General features: G+C 40.3%; 1 protein-coding gene across 1 annotated transcript; it reads left to right on the top strand.

Annotated features, from left to right (window-relative positions):
* Positions 1-3,524: 3,524 nt before the first annotated feature.
* Positions 3,525-18,023, top strand: pdlim1 (PDZ and LIM domain 1 (elfin)). Its single transcript, XM_062994787.1, has 7 exons — positions 3,525-3,694; positions 8,034-8,185; positions 10,434-10,518; positions 12,886-13,070; positions 13,266-13,411; positions 16,313-16,430; positions 16,523-18,023. The coding sequence occupies exons 1-7, from the start codon at positions 3,602-3,604 to the stop codon at positions 16,707-16,709; spliced, it is 966 nt and encodes a 321-aa protein (XP_062850857.1). The 5' UTR covers positions 3,525-3,601; the 3' UTR covers positions 16,710-18,023.

Raw genomic sequence — 18,023 nt, 5'->3', positions numbered from 1 at the left:
GAGGTGTTTAAAAACTCCAGCAGCGCTGCTGTGTCTGATCCACTCATACCAGCACAACACACACTAACACACCACCACCATGTCAGTGTCACTGCAGTGCCGAGAATGATCCACCACCCAAATAATACCTGCTCTGTGGTGGTCCTGTGGGGGTCCTGACCATTAAAGAACAGGGTGAAAGCAGGCTAAAAAAGTATGTAGAGAAACAGATGGACTACAGTCAGTAATTGTAGAACTACAAAGTGCTTCTATATGGTAAGTGGAGCTGATAAAATGGACAGTGAGTGTAGTAACAAGGAGGTGGTTTCAATGTTATGGCTGATCGGTGTATATCTCAATTGTTACATTTATACACATGGAGAACTAAACATATTTAAACTAAAATTACAACACATTGGATAGTGTTCACATTTTAGTGAAATAACAACAGTTTTGCAAACAGGGGGCTGGAACATGAAACTGTAAGACTTTTAAATAGAACAAGAGGGATCTCTGCTGGAGGAAAATATTACTACATGTGTTACATCTACCTCATTCATTAATTCGTCAAAAACATTGCTTGCCAAAGTACTGTAGATATTCATTCATTCTTTCATGCTTTCATTAATTCCATCATTTATTCATTGTGAGTGTTACCACAGCTTTATCCGGGTCAGAACTGCGATGGGTCAGATATATTGGGCAAAATGCAGGGAATATCCTGTACAGTTTGCCAACTGCATCACAGGGCACACACAACAATTTTAGTAGCTTCTCTTGGCCTGACTTGTCAGTGGACTTAATAAATAAACTGGATCACCCAGAGGAAACCCTAGAGCACACAAGGAGAATATGCACTCCAGGGAATGAAACCCAGAGACTTACTTACAGTAGGGTAACAATTAGGATTTTAACATCATGATTTACACACTTTGGTTACATTCATGACAGGACAGGTAGTTACTCGTTACACAAGATTCATTAGTTCACAAGTTATGGACATTTTTGTATATCCAATTCACCTCGCTTGCATGTCTTTGGACTGTTGGAGGAAACCGGAGCTCCCGGAGACACAGGGAGAACATGCAAACTCCACACAGAAAGGACCCGGACCGCCCTACCAGGGAATGGAACCCGGGACCTTCTTGCTGTGAGGCAACAGTGCTACCCACTGAGCCACTGTACCACCATGCCACTCAGCAAATAAGATATTGGGTTGATTTGTCACCACACTTATATTCTGGACACCAGTGTTTACTATTTATTATGCTAATAAAGAAACAATACAATACAATCTGTCATGCATATTTCTGCTTATTTAATTTCAAGGCAAAAGGTTTGATTTAAGGTGACTTTTTCATACCTCAAAATGAAATGTTTAAGTCCAGTGTTTAAATATTTATAATTATGATATACTGTATACACTCACCAAACACCAGATTCGGTACACATATCTGGTATACACAAGTGCATATACAGGTGGTTTTGGTGGCATTTTTAAATACTGTTTAAGCATTGTTTATGGTATGGGGTGACAAAGTGTACACATCAACAGATTTGCTACAGTCAGTAATTGTATACCTAAAAGTTTATCTGTATAGTAGGTGTAGATAGCAGATAGATGTACCTAATAAAGTGCTTGGTGAGCTCTTTTGCCATGCCCAGGATTTATTTATTTATTAGGATTTTAACGTCATGTTTTACACTCTTTGGTTACATTCATGACAGAAACGGTAGTTACTCATTACACAAGATTCATCAGTTCACAAGGTAAATGTCAAACACAGTCATGGACAATTTGGTACCTTCAATTCACCTCACTTGTACGTCTTTGGACTGTGGGAGGAAACCGGAGCGCCCGGAGGAAACCCACACAGACACATGGTGAACATGCAAACTCCACACAGAAAGGACCCAGACCGCCCTACCTGTAAATAGAACCCAGGACCTTCTTGCTGTGAGGCGACAGTGCTACCCACCGAGCCACCGTGTCACCCCAATGCCCAGGATACTTTCATCCTAAGCTGAGCTACTGTAAAACCTTTTAACAAGATTTTAGAGTCTACAGTATCTGTGTGTATTCATGGCCATTTAGTCAAAAGAGTGCTTCTAGGTTCAGGCATTGAATAACAAGTAGTCCTGGCTTGCAATAGATGTTTCAATTCATCACTGAGTTGAGATAAGGGCTCTGTGCAGGCCTCTAGAGTTTCTCTGGAGTTTCTCACGCTCGTTTTGTGCACAGGGGCACAGTCATGCTGGAACAGGAATCCAAAATCGGTTGTCACTGCGCTGTTGTCACAAGCTTAATATTTATTGTATACATGCAATGCTATACACCTGTTCGCTCAATACAGAAGAATAGAAGAATGCCTTTATTTGTCATATGTTTGTTTGTTTGTTTGTTTATTAGGATTTTAACGTCATGTTTTACACTTTGGTTACATTCATGACAGGAACAGTAATTACTCATTACACAAGGTTCCTCAGTTCACAAGGTTATATCAAACACAGTCATGGACAATTTATTATCTCCAGTTCACCTCACTTGCACGTCTTTGGACTGTGGGAGGAAACCGGAGCACCCAAAGGAAACCCACGCAGACACGGGGAGAACATGCAAACTCCACACAGAAAGGACCCGGACCACCCCACCCGGGAATCAAACCCAGGACCTTCTTGCTGTGAGGCGAGAGTGCTACCCACTGAACCACCGTGCCGCCCCATTTGTCATATATACGTATACTGATGTACAGTACAACAAAATTCTTTCTTCACATATCCCAGCTTGTTTGAAAGCTGGGGTCAGTGCGCAGGGTCAGGGCTATTGTACAGCGCCCCTGGAGCAGAGAGGGTTAAGGGCCTTGCTCAAGGGTCCAACAGTGGCTGCATGGCAGAGCTGAAATTCAAACTCTCAACCTTTCAGTTGATAACCCCAAGCCCTGCTCACTGTCCCTACTCAATATTTAGGAGACGTGTCTACATACTTTTAACCTTAATGTACTTAATGTGCATGTTCCCTGGAAGTGTATGCCAACCTTTGACTATTGTCATTACGGGGTAGGGCTGTCTGCTAGAACGGCCACTGAGTTTTGACCACATTATGTACACCTTTCTTGTAGTTTTGTCTTTGTCTCAGTGTTTAACAGGTCAAGAATTTGACCCACTGTACAACATGTTCATATCTGCCCTTGCCTACCACTTACAGGAATTCCATGTCGGGAGTGGCGCATTCCACATCCTGGGATTTTGGCTCTAACCATAAATGGTAAGCTTTCAACTATTACGTAATGTCCCTCCCATAAAAAAACGTAGCAAAGGAACTCTGATCAGTAAAGACACCTTTGGGAAGCGTTTGCAAATGACTCCTTATTCACTATACATGCGCACTACAGACAGTACAATGTAATGACACTTGCGCCCTATATAGCGCACTACGTATAAAAATAAAGTAATTTGGAATTGTCCCTTGAGCGCTTAAGTTCTAGCGTGCACAAGTCCATCCCATTGTACAGTTTTACAAAGTAACCGCCTTGTCTGGTGAAGTTACAACAAAACTGTGTTTTCCAAAGCTCGTACACAAGAACTAGACCACGTTTGCTACAAGTAAAAGATTTAATAAATCATGCAACTGCGGATTGTATTGCAAGGTCCTGGACCGTGGGGATTTCGACTGGTCGGGGGTAAAGATTTCGAGCAGCCCCTGACTATTTCACGGGTAAGTGCATTTCACAAACCTCTCCAGCTGTTAGTCCTTAGACTCTCATTAAAACATGACCTGCTCCTCAATAAACTGTTCAGAAAGTTTGTAGTAAGGCGTCATAAAACGCTAACAACAGGGTTTCGTGGTTTCTCAGCTAGTAAACTGGGCTGCACCCCAGCAGTGCCATCCATCTTCATTTAGTACAGACCCATACCGGGATGTACAGACGGGCAAAAAAGAAAAGATTACTAAAATAATGTCTAAGTTAGATGTTGGACCATCACAAGCCTGAAAAACAAGTCTCCCTTTACTGGACTTGTGCTGAAAAGATAATACACAGTTTTTCCAAAACATATTTCCATTTCCTTCCATTTGTGTTTTGGTGATAGTGGTGAAGAGTGCTTTTTAACACACTGGTCATTGTTGTTGATCAATCATTTAGCCTTGTACGTTCTTTTGGTGTATGGAAGGGAATCATGACGAACTAGACCTATTAAGCATTTGTTTAGTTATTACAGAGCATGATAACATGTAGTACATGTTTCTGGAAGCACTCAACCATAATGATAGTGAAGAGTGAAGAGATGGTGAAGAGTGCTTTTTAACACACTGGTCCAAAATCCTTGGACCTCCTTAGTTGTTCAACTGGGTTAAATCAGGACAGTTCGAAGAATGAAACACATAATTAACAAAACCCCCCATACTTATCAGCCACTCCTATCAGGATAGAAACATTCCAAACTTGTTGACCGGATCTCTCTGAATAACATGGTACAGATGTGCACTGACCCTTTATGGAACAACAGAAACATCAGACCCCCTTATTGTTGTTTATCAAGCATTTAGGCTTGTGTGTTCTTTTGGTGTATGGAAGGAAATCATGACCAGCTAGACCTATTAAGCTTTTTACATGTAGTACATTTTTCTGGAAGCCTTTGCACTCAACCATAGTGATAGTGATAGTGGTGAAGAGTGCTTTTTAACACACTGGTCCAAAATCTTCCTTAGATGTTCAACTGGGTTCAATCAGGACAGTTCGAAGAATAAAACACATAATTTACAAAACTCCCAATACTTATCAGCCACTCCTCAGGATAGAAACATTCCATCATGAGGACCAGGTGATATGTCTGAATAACGTGGTACAAATATGCACTGACCCTTCAGGGCAGAACAGAAACACCAGACTCCCTCATTGCTGTTTATCAAGCATTTAGACTTGTACGTTCTTTTGGTGTATGGAAGGAAATCATGACCAGCTAGACCTATTAAGCATTTGTTTAGTTATTAGAAAAAGATAGAAAGAAAGATATCCTTTATTTGTCATATATACATATACAGATGTACAGTACAATGAAATTCTTTCTTCGCATATCCCAGCTGGTGTTGGAAGCTGGGGTCAGAGCGCAGGGTCAGCCAACTTACGGCGCCCCTGGAGCAGACAGGGTTAAGGGCCTTGCTCAAGGACCCAACAGTGGCTACATAGCAGAGCCTGGATTTGAACCGCCAATCTTCCGGTTGATAGCCCAAAGCCCTACCCACTAGGCTACCACAGGCCCTGTTTACAGAGCATGATAACATGTAGTATTGTTTATGTTTCTGGAAGCCTTTGCACTCAACCTCCACTCGATTTGTGTTTGGGTAATAGTGGTGAAGAGTTGTTTAACACACTGGTCAAAAATCTTCCTTAGTTGTTCAACTGGGTTAAATCAGGACAGTTCGAAGGATGAAACACAGAATTTACAAAATCCCCATACTTATCAGCCACTCCTATCCTGTTGACCAGATCTCTCTGAATAACATGGTACAGATGTGCTCTGACCTTTCATGGAACAACAGAAACATCAGACTCCCTCATTGTTGTTGATCAAGCATTTAGGCTTGTACGTTCTTTTGGTGTATGGAAGGGAATCATGACCAATAGACTTAGTAGTACATGTTTCTGGAGGCCTTTTGTTCCAGATTTCTCTATTGCTAATGTGACTGATTTTTAAAGGATATCAAAGTCTTTACCTTTGCTATTCGTTCTCATGTGGCTGCTTCACTAAATGTCCATGTATTGTGCGAGTGTAAATGATGCACAAATTTAACGGTTCTACTGTTGCAACAAGCTCAGTATGTTGAGAAGAGGCTTCCTTCTCTTATCTCTTCAGGAAGGAAATCCTCTAGTGACAAGGGAGAGTTCTGGTACTCGAGCAGCTGAAACATGGAAACTGTTTGATGATAAAGTTTTTACACTGTTGTACACTTTTTATAAAAGATCCTATTAACACTTTGAAGGATTTTTCAGCATATTTATTTTAAGGAGCTCTTATGATTTGTAAGACCAACAACGCATGAGCTAAGTGGAACCCATTCGTATAGCTGTTTTAATTTGCAAAATATGGAGGTTTTCACAAGTGTTATTGTAACTGTTTTATTTTTTAAAATTTCTTTGTTCTTTCAACTTAATGCAAGAGGATGTTTGTACTTATATAAAGGTACCAACCAGCAAGTAAGTCAGTTTGGTTCTGCCGAGAGAGTAATTTTAGGTAAGACTTATGTGGTAAGACGACATAAGAATTAAAGTAAAACCCATTTGAGAGCCTTTATATATTTGAAACCATTTCAAAGAAACACATCACTACCTGTAATTTATAGCTACCCAAAGAACTTTTCAGGAAACAAAAGAAACCTGGATTTTCTTCCATTATCTTTTAACGAGGGAAATCTTCTTGTGATTTGAGTGACTCAAAACACCATAAGAAGGCTACTGACATTTTTTTGTAAACCATTGGCCCGTCTATATTTTTATTTACTTGCAACTTTAGAATGTAGAAGCTCAGCTCGTGTTGAACTGGAAAAACTGTGCACTGCTCTGAACAGTGCTGTCACAATTTTAAAACTATGATACTGATTCAATTTTAATACTGCAGCACTAGTATGTAAATTTAACCTCCCAAAAACCTAATGGAAAACTGATGATGAATGCTAAAATGCATCTAAAGCATAATCAAGTGTGTCAAAATCTGAGTATCTAATTAAACTATTTACTTATTTCAATGAATGCACAATAATTTACGGTTTTACACAGTTATATCCAACGAACCTTAATGTTAAACATTAAGAGGGTTATTTTGTGTGTGAATTATTTGTGCATGTAATTAGGGCTGGGTATCTCCACTAATTTCCTGGATCGATTTGATTCCGATTCACAAGGTCCCGATTCGATTCGATTTTCGATTCAATTTCGATTCAACACATTTAGGCATATTTGAGTTACATTAACAGGTTTTGTTTAAATATGTACAGATGTTCAGAGAACGAATGTGATAATTGTACAAAGAACACTCATTATTAAAAATATTTGTGTATTTTGTTTACATAAATAATGAATCCAAAACAGAAAACAGTAACATTCATTTTTTATTATTATTTTATATGTCTGACACGCTACAACATTGTAAATGTAATGTAAACATACACCTGGCTGTTGAACAGCTTATGCCAAGTTTACACTACACGACACTCTGATTAACACCTGGTCGCTGTAATGTTCACACTACACGACTGATCGGTGATGGGGGGTTTTACACTACACCATCTATCACCAGGGGGAATCACAGGCGAGCTTCTCTGGTCTCCAAAACTACCTTTTGTCACGAAAACACACGTGAGAAGTGATGAAAGGTTTAATGATACCACGTCCAAACATGCACATCAACAAGTAGCGAGAGATCAAAGTTTGTGCGCTGATGAAATAAATGAATCTGAGTGGATTTGGCAACACGAGCAGCATGGCTTGTTCTATAGTGAGTTGGAGGTTAATAAATATTTTGTTTTGTAGAGAACGATCAGGTCAGAAATACTGTAAAATTCGTGTGCTGATGTATTCTGATAGAAACTATATTGCGCTCCACCTGTTTACAACCTCTCCCCTGTGTTTCCCCTCGCTGTTTCTCACATTGATTGAGAGCCGAGTTTTGATCGCAGAGCGAACACCGAGTTCCTGCCGAATCCAGCACCGACCCGTCGCCGAGCGAAAATCAGTGCAAAAAGTTGTGTAGTGGTCATAACTTGAGCTTCTGCCATGCTGAACTGATGTGCAGGTCAGATCTTGTTGCATGAAAAAACACTGGCTGGTCACGCGAAATTAAAGGGGGTAACAGATTTCCATGTGCACCGTAAAAAGGGGCGTATTTAAAAGATCGATCTCGCGTTTATATGAATCGATATCGGATCGTTCAAATAAAGATCGATTCGAATCGAAAAATCGATTTTATAAACCCACCCCTACATGTAATGCATGTTAAAGAATTGCACTTTTTTTCCCTTGAACAAAAAAACCCCTAATGCTCTCTTATTAATTCTCCAGGTGACGCCAGGAAGCAAAGCAGCCCAGGCCAACCTTTGCATAGGGGATATGATTGTTGCCATAGACGGAGAGCCGACAGAGGGTATGACTCATCTGGAAGCCCAGAATAAAATCAAGTGCTGTTTGGAGGAAATGGCCCTCTCCATTGACAGGTACACAATGTAATTGTTTATGTGAATTTTTTGGCTGGAGTTGTATCACCCAAGCTAAAGATGGCTAGGCCTGGTCATGTAAAGTGGTGCTTTGTTCTGAATAAGTTAAATTAAATGACTCATAGGATGTAGGGATGTAACGATACACTCTACCCACGATGTGATGCGATTCACGATACTGGGTTCATGATACAATTTTTTCCCGATTTTTTTTTTAAACTGAAATTGAAGACAAGTTGTGACAGTTTCCTTTTATTATTTCTCTTAAAAAATAAAATACTGTATTTATGATTATCCTTTATTTATCTAAATATTTATTTCTGAGGTAGGTACAAACTATGCAAAACAATTTTGAATTAAGCCCAATTTGCCCGAAAAACCCCTAATCTGGCAACCAGGCGTCTGAGTGCATTATTTAATTTAATTTCTTTCAGTAGCATCTCTACAACTGGTAGCACTGTCGCCTCACAGCAAGAAGGTCCTGGGTTTGATCCCCAGGTGGGGTGGTCCGGGTCCTTTCTGTGTGGAGTTTGCATGTTCTCCCCGTGTCCACGTGGGTTTCCTCCAGGTGCTCCGGTTTCCTCCCACAGTCCAAAGACATGCAAGTGAGGTAAATTGGAGATACTAAATTGTCCATGACTGTGTTCAATATAACCTTGTGAACTGATGAATCTTGTGTAACGAGTAACTACCGTTCCTGTCATGAATGTAACCAAAGTGTAAAACATGACGTTAAAATCCTAATAAACAAACAAACAACTGGTAAACACACTTACATTATCTACAAGTTTGATGTCATCGGTGATGTATTAAAATGCTTGGTAACTTGATTTGGAGCAGTTGCAGATGTGAAAATGCAAAAGGTATTTGAATACGAGTATATTTGCACTTCATGGGCCATTTAATGAGCTAGGTGGCTATATTAGAACAGAATTTGTATAATATTAAGTGTGCTTGGTCACTACAGCTGAGGTCTGGGGAACACATTTTATTTTTTTATTTTTTACTTTATTTATTTATTGTGGAAATGCAAAACATTTATTGGCGAACCCAATATCTTTACCTTTTCTTTGTTTAAACCATGGCCTCTTGAGGGCTTTGTAGTGAAAAGGCACAAATGATGGTTTCCTGCATGATGGTTTCAAAATTGTGCAAACACAGCCAAACTACTACAAAGCTACTACACTACTTACAAAGCTATATTACTAACTATGTTTTAGTTTTCTTGTGTAAAATCAAAATCATAATATTACATTTTAGTCAGTTTTACAGTAAGATATAAAGATTTATTCACTCTGTGCTTTGAGTTGTGTACCTCGCTCTGCATGTATGTACCTCAAAGACTAGCTAACTAAGTGTGGTGTTTTGGGGCCGTGTGTGGATGTGTGTGTGTGTGAGAGAAAGGGGATGTGGTTTGATGCACAGTGTTTTAAAGCTATAGATTATAGTAGCACTGTTTAAAGGAACTGAAGTTCATAGTGTAACAGTGTGAAAGCTGACCCATATGAACCCAATTGTCAAATTTTTGGGGCGGCACGGTGGCTCAGTGGGTAGCACTGTTGCCTCACAGCAAGAAGGTCCTGGGTTCGATCACCAGGTGGGGCAGTCCGGGTCCATTTTGTATCAAGTTTGCATGTTCTCCCCGTGTCTCCCCGTGGGTTTCCTCCGGGAGCTCCAGTTTTCTTCCCACAGTCTAGACGTGCAAGTGAGGTGAACTGGAGATACAAAATTGTTCATGACTGTGAACTGCCCAGGTGGCGCAGCGGGATATTCCGCTAGCACACCAGCAATGAGTTTCTGAACTCCTTGGTTCGAAACTCAGTGTTGCCACCGGTCGGCTAGGTGCCATCTGGAAGGCATAATTGGCAATGCTTGCAGCAGACCGGACTATGTATCAGCTGCAGAATGCAGGGGCGAGAAGAGGAGGGCTGTGCACGTGTCGGAAGAGGCGTGTACAGCGACATGCTCTCCTTGGATGCAATCTGGTATCTCTCAGCAGCGGAAGACAAATTGAGTGCGCTAAATCGGGAGGAAAATGGGGAGAAAATGCTTAAAAAAAAAAAGAAAGAAAAACTGATGAATTTTGTGTAATGAGTAACTCCCTGTCCTGTCAAAGTATGTAAATCATGATGTTAAACTCCTAATAAATAAAATAAAATAAATGTCTAATTTCTGCCTGTATTTTGTTTTGATTATTTAAGCATCTGATCGTGTAAACATCAAATAAAAACATTTTCTTGTTCTTTAGGTCTGAATCGAAGATGTGGTCTCCTCTTGTGAATGAGGATGGGAAAAGCCATCCGTACAAAATGAACCTGGCATCAGAATCACAGGTTTGTGTCACGTTAGCTTGCTGTACTCAACTTTATGTGGCTTTTAAAGACCTTTGATCACATCCAGGCAGATTTAGACAGAGTGAGATAATCATACAGAGCAGAAGCCTTTTCACAAAAAACCCCAGAGACAAACAAAGGCAGGGTATAACGTGTTACGGTGAAGTCATTATTTGTGTTCTAACAAACCATATCCATGGAGACAAAAGTTTATGAGCTTTACAGAGACGTGACACAGAGTTCCTGCCAGTTTCTTACAGGCCTGCTTGGATATTTAAGGTTAAAGTTGGAGCAACTGTTGGAAGTGTAAGGAAGTTTGAGGAAAGAGTTAGTGCTGTAGTGAGAGTGTTTTAAAAGATAAAGCATTTGCCAAGTTGAAAAAAACTCTTTGCGGTGTTACAATGCTAATGGGCAGGAAGGAGGATTTTTCTTGTATGGAATTCTTTACTAGCTAACAATGAAAGTGCCCAAACATCAAATATGTGTAGAACTGTTCTGTCACAGAGATGGACATCTGTTTTTAGCAAATAAATACACCGATCAGCCATAACATTAAAAACACCTCCTTGTTTCTCCACACATTGTCCATGTTATCAGCTCCACTTACCATATAGAAGCACTTTGTAGTTCTACAATTACTGACTGTAGTCCATCTGTTTTTCTGCATACTTTGTTTGCCCCCTTTCATGCTGTTCTTCAATGGTCATGACCCCCACAGGACCACCACAGAGCAGGTATTATTTAGGTGGTGGATCATTCTCAGCACTGCAGTGACACTGACATGGTGGTGGTGTGTTAGTGTGTGTTGTGCTGGTATGAGTGGATAAGACACAGCAATGCTGATGGAGTTTTTAAACACCTTACTGTCACTGCTGGACTGAGAATAGTCCACCAACCAAAAATATCCAGCCAACAGCACCCCGTAGGCAGCGTCCTGTGACCACTGATGAAGGTCCAGAAGATGACCAACTCAAACAGCAGCAATAGATGAGCGATCGTCTCTGACTTTACATCTACAAGGTGGACCAACTAGGTAGGAGTGTCTAATAGAGTGGACAGTGAGTGGGCACGGTATTTAAAAACTCCAGCAGCGCTGCTGTCTCTTATCCACTCATACCAGCACAACACACACTAACACACCACCACCATGTCAGTGTCACTGCAGTGCTGAGAATGATCCACCACCTACAGTGGGGTCAAAAAGTATTTAGTCAGCCACTGATTGTGCAGGTTCTCCTACTTAGAAAGATGAGAGAGGTCTGTAATTTTCATCATAGGTACACTTCAACTATGAGAGACAAAATGAGAAAAAAAAATCCAGGAAATCACATTGTAGGATTTTTAAAGAATTTATTTGTAAATTATGGTGGAAAATAAGTATTTGGTCAATAACAAAAGTTCAACTCAATACTTTGTAACATAACTTTTATTGGCAATGACAGAGGTCAAACGTTTCCTGTAAGTCTTCACCAGGTTTGCACACACTGTAGCTGGTATTTTGGCCCATTCCTCCATGCAGATCTCCTCTAGAGCAGTGATGTTTTGGGGCTGTCGCTGGGCAACACGGACTCCACAAATTGTCTATGGGGTTGAGGTCTGGAGACTGGCTAGGCCACTCCAGGACCTTGAAATGCTTTTTACGGAGCCACTCCTTCGTTGCCCGAGCGGTGTGTTTGGGATCATTGTCATGCTGGAAGACCCAGCCACGTTCCATCTTCAATGCTCTCACTGATGGAAGGAGGTTTTGGCTTAAAATCTCACGATACATGGCCCCGTTCATTCTTCCCTTAACATGGATCAGTCGTCCTGTCCCCTCTGCAGAAAAACAGCAGCAAAGCATGATGTTTCCACCCCCATGCTTCACAGTAGATATGGTGTAACTCAGCATTCTTCTTCCTCCAAATACGACGAGTTGAGTTTTTACCAAAAAGTTCCATTGAAGAACAGTGTGAAAGCAGGTTAAAAAGGTATGCAGAGAAACAGATGTACTACAGTCAGTAGTTGTAGAACTTCAAAGTGCTTCTATATGGTAAGTGGAGCTGCTAACATGGACAGTGAGTGTAGAAACAAGGAGGTGGTTTAATGTTATGGCTGATCAGTGTATATGGCAGTGATAGCTGAGGGATTAAGGTGCTAGACTAGTAATCAGACAGTTGCCAGTTCAGTCCCCACTATTACCAAGTTGCCACTTACCCCCTCGCAAGGCTCCTAATTCTTATTAGGTTGCATGGTATTCAGTCATAACTGTTAAGTCGCTTTGGATAAAACCGTCTGCTAAATTCCATCAATGTAAAATGTAAATGTAGAGAAGACATATTTGTAATACGTTCTCTTGCGATGTCCTGACCTCTTTTCTCATTTCTATAGGACGTGAAACACATTGGCTCTGCTCACAACAGGAGTGCTCTCCCATTCAATTCACCTGCAACCAAGGTGGTCACAAACCAGTACAATAACCCTGCAGGCTTGTATTCCTCTGAGAACATCAAGAGTTTTAATCGTGCCGTTGATGATGTCAAGACCACCGTCCCATCCAGTGAATCAAGCCATAAGTAAGACTGGTAGTAACAATCAGTGTGTGGCAGTTCATTGTGTATTTTACTTTATTGTGTCCACATATAAATGTCAAGCTTTTTGTGTATTTGTTTTAAAGTTTTGACCAGGAAATATGTGTTTTCTATTGTTCCAACTGAGTTCCCGTTTTGTCTGATCATATCAGCATTTAAACTGTTCCACCTCTGCTTCAGGCCAGATCCTTCCAAACCTGTCCAACAAAAACATCCAGTTACTGCTGAATCTGAGGTTTATAAAATGCTGCAGGAGAACCAAGAGTCAGCTGAGCCTCCACGCCAGTCTGCATCATTCAAAGTCCTGCAGGAGATCCTTGAGACTGGTATGCACCATGCATCACAGTACACTTATTTGTTGAACAAACGCAATTTCAAAAAAGTTGGAACAGTAGGGACTATATTGGTTTGCATGTACTTTTTCACCTGTATATTACTGTAAACAGTGCAACATATTTATAGTTTCAATTAATGATCTTTAGTAAACGCTCTTTAGCAGGGGTGCCCAATACGTCGATCGCGATCTACCAGTCGATTGCGCAGTGCATGCTGGTAGATCACGCCTTAGTCCAACGTGATTAACATGAAATGTGGCCACTGTTTCTTTAATTTGCGTTTTGTTACCATAGCTATGCCTCAGCCCACCTAAAGCACTGCGAATCTGTGAAGTTTTCATTCATCAGTAGCCAGTTTGCACATTTTTCCTTTTGTAACCTACACTGTTTGTGAAGATGAGTGCGCAACCAAGCACAAAGAAACCGAAAACGCTTCGATTCGGGCAATAACACTGCAAAGACGACTGTTTCGTTCAGATGTGGAAGAAGCTGACGAAAAATATTCAAATATCATGTTACATACATAAATTATAACCTTACAATCTGACATTCATATGAAGTTAAGGGCCTCTGCAGGACAATTTTGGAACTTGCTGGCTGAGGAAAAAAATCCAAACATAAGAAAATGTGCCACATATTTGACAGCATTTTTGGATCAACCAACTTGTGTGAAACAGCCTTTACCCACATAAAAATAATTAAGTCTAAACATCGATCCACCCTTACTGATGAACACTTGGAAGCTGCTTGAGAATTGGCATCAGCAGCTACTGTCCAGACTACATAAACCTGACTGACACCATTCAGAGCAAATCATCATTTTTTTCAGTCGCTTGCCTTGTAATGCTGAATATCAAATAGGCAACTGAAGCACATTTAAAAAAGCTACAAAGCTTTTTTGAAAAATGATGATGCCAACCATAAAAAGTAGATCGCGATGACCTGTCGACTGAAATAGTGGATCTCAAACCACAAAAGTATGGGCACCCCTCCTCTTTAGTATATGCTCATTTTAAAATTGATGGTTGCACCACATTCCAAATAGCTGTAACAGAAACATGTTTACTGTTGTGTTAACATTTGGTAACTTTTAACACCAATTATTGTGGCTGTGAAAATGTAAAAAAATGAACGTTTATCCAGTCCTTGCTTGATAATACACTTCAACAGCACAACAGTCTGGGGTCTCTGTTGTCACGTATTGTCATTCATGATGTGCAACAGGTCTAGCACCTGCACTCTCTAGTACCACAAAGTCACTTATATGCAGGACATGCTGAATGTAGCTTGGCATTGTCTAGCTAAAATACATGCCTAAAAATACCTTGTCTAGATATGTTGCTCCAAAATGCATATGTACCCCTCAGCATTACTGTGCCTTAACAGATAAATGACAGATGTTGGCTTTGTGTTGGTTCCTTTTCCACTTTGGCTTGGAGAACACAATGTCTATTATTTCCAAGAACAAATAAAAGTTGGATTGATCAGACCACAGCACACATTTTCACTTGGTCTCAGTCTATGAGCTTAAGCCCAGAGAAGTCGAAAATATTTTGGGATATTTTTGAAATTTTACTTATTATTTGCATTATGTAGTGGAGTCTTAAGTATTTCCGAGCTCATGTGATCATATTGATTACTGAAGCACATTGTTCATGTAGCACTGTCCAAGGGATCGAAGGTCACAGGCGTTTAATATTGCCCTTTACACACAAAGATTTCTCTGGATAATTATAAATCCTTTAGTAATCTTACAAACTCTGTGTCTTTGCTATCAAGTGTTGGGAAAGTTGGAAAGTTTGCTCAGGCTGTTTTTTTTTTTTTTTTTTTTTTTTTGTTTTTTTTTACAAAGTGTTGAACCATGACCCCTTAATGCTTGTAAATATACACTGATCAGCCATAACATTGAAACCACCTCCTTGTTTCTACACTCACTGTTCATTTTATCAGCTCCACTTACCATATAGAAGCACTTTGTAGTTCTACAATTACTGACTGTAGTCCATCTGTTTCTCTACATACTTTTTTAAGCCTGCTTTCACCCTGTTCTTCAATGGTCAGGACCAACACAAAGCAGGTATTATTTGGGTGGTGGATGATTCTCAGCACTGCCGTGACACTGACATGTGTTAGTGTGTGTTGTGCTGGTATGAGTAGATCAGTCACAGCAGTGCTGCTGGAGTTTTTAAACACTGTGTCCGCTCACTGTCCAATGTAAAGTCAGAGATGATCGCTCATCTATTGCTGCTGTTTGAGTTGGTCATCTTCTAGATCTTCATCAGTGGTCACAGGACGCTGCCCACGGGGTGCTGTTGGCTGGTTATATTTTTGATTGGTGGACTATTCTCAGTCCAGCAGTGACAGTAAGGTGTTTAAAAACTCCATCAGCATTTCTGGGTCTGATCCACTCATACCAGCACAACACACACTAACACACCACCACCATGTCAGTCACTGCAGTGCTGAGAATCACCACCTAAATAATACCTGCTCTGTGGGGGTTCTGACCATTGAAGAACAGCATGAAAGGGGCTAACAAAGCATGTAGAGAAACAGATGGACTACAGTCAGTAATTGTAGAACTACAAAGTGCTTCTATATGGTAAGTGGAGCTGATAAAATGGACCGTGAGTGTCGAAACAAGGAGGTGGTTTTAATGTTATGGCTGATCGGTGTATTATTTATTTGTACTGTGGTCAATTAAATATGTGTGAATTAAAATAGAAAGTAGAGATTTGTAAACTGAGTTGGTATACCACAGATATTTTTCTGAAAATAAATCAATAAAAAAGTAGGACTGCAAAATAAAATGTTTTTAATTTGAACATTCAGCAAAATAAGGGTGTTATTTGAAACATTGCTGAGCAGCACTTTTTTTGTATTTTTGTACAGGTGATTCTGATAAACCCTCCGGGTTTAGGAGCGTGAAAGCACCCTCAACAAAATTTGCTTCCTCTGTGGGCAATACTGAGAAACTATCCGTTTGTGACAAATGTGGATCAGGGATTGTGTAAGTACCTCTTTGCAAACATGTCAAGTTCTTCTGAACTCCCCCCTCCTTGTATCGTCATAATTTGTTTTTTGTTCATTTTGCAACTACAGGGGAATGATTGTAAAGCTGCGGGACAAGTTCCGCCACCCTGAATGCTACGTCTGCACGGACTGTGATGTCAGTCTGAAACAGAAGGGACACTTTTTTGTCGAGGACAAGATTTACTGTGAGAAGCATGCACGTGAACGAATGACTCCACCCGAGGGATACGATGTTGTCACCGTCTTCCCAAAGTAGATGCTTGTCCAAGTTGCTTTCAAACTGCACCTTCTTCAGTCCTGGTGAACAAATCTGCCTAGATGTGTAACATTTCATTCGTTTGTCACAGTTTTCCATTCAGTTCTGTCAGTGAATTTTAAATACACTGTTTACATCAGCTCAGTTTAGATGTTGGTGTTTTTGGTTCCTTGTTGTTTGTGGGGATTATTCACATGAAGTGCTACTAATTAAAGACATTTTAGTATCATATTCATTCCATATGTGGTGTATCAGGGTCGTGGTGCTGTAGCTTTGGCTAAGACCTTACTAAAAGTCTAAGATTAAATGCGCCACATTATATAAAGGTTTGCACGTGTTTAAATGATTTTTTGCTGAATACAATACTGTGGTATCTATATACACTGATCAGCCATAACATTAAAACCACCTCCTTGTTTTTACACTCACTGTCCATTTTATCAGCTCCACTTACCATATAGAAGAACTGACATGGTGGTGGTGTGTTAGTGTGTGTTGTGCTGGTATGAGTGCATCAGACACAGCAATGCAGAGTTTTTAAACACCTCAGTGTCATCCAGTCAACAGCTCCCCATGGGCAGCGTCTTGTGACCACTGATGAAGGTCCAGATTCTAGATGATGACCAACTCAAAGAGCAGCAATAGATGAGCGATCATCTCTGACTTTACATCCACATGCTGGACCAACTAGGTAGGAGTGTCTAATAGAGTGGACAGTGAGTGGACATGGTATTTAAAAACTTCAGCAGCGCTGCTGTGTCTGATCCACTCATACCAGCACAACACACACTAACACACCACCACCATGTCAGTGTCACTGCAGTGCTGAGAATGATCCACTACCTAAATAATACCTGCTCTGTGGGGGTCCTGACTATTGAAGAACAGCATGAAAGAGGGCTAAAAAAAGTATGTAGAGGAACAGATGGACTACAGTCAGTAATTGTAGAACTACAAAGTGCTTCTATATGGTAAGTGGAGCTGATAAAATGGACAGTGAGTGTAGAAACAAGGAGGTGGTTTTAATGTTATGGCTGATCAGTGTATGTAAAACATGTATTTACCAATTTGGCTTTGACATTCCACAAGTTTTAGGGACCAACAAGTTTCAACTAACTGGAAAAGCAAAGGGGAAAAAACCTTTATGATCAATAATTTTCTGGAAGCTCTACATAGGAGCATCATCACAGACTGTAGTGTCATTTTTTTATTCGTTTGTTTATTGTATTAAATGTATTACATCCTTCCTTTATGTGGCTTTGCTCAACTTCTCTATTAAATGTGACTGAATAAATAAATCTTTTTAAATGTTAA

This window comes from Trichomycterus rosablanca, chromosome 5 (genome assembly GCF_030014385.1).
Source record: "Trichomycterus rosablanca isolate fTriRos1 chromosome 5, fTriRos1.hap1, whole genome shotgun sequence".
Lineage (NCBI taxonomy): Eukaryota > Metazoa > Chordata > Actinopteri > Siluriformes > Trichomycteridae > Trichomycterus > Trichomycterus rosablanca.
The sequence above is the reverse complement of the archived record's forward strand: the minus strand, read 5'-3'. Positions and strand labels throughout refer to the sequence as shown.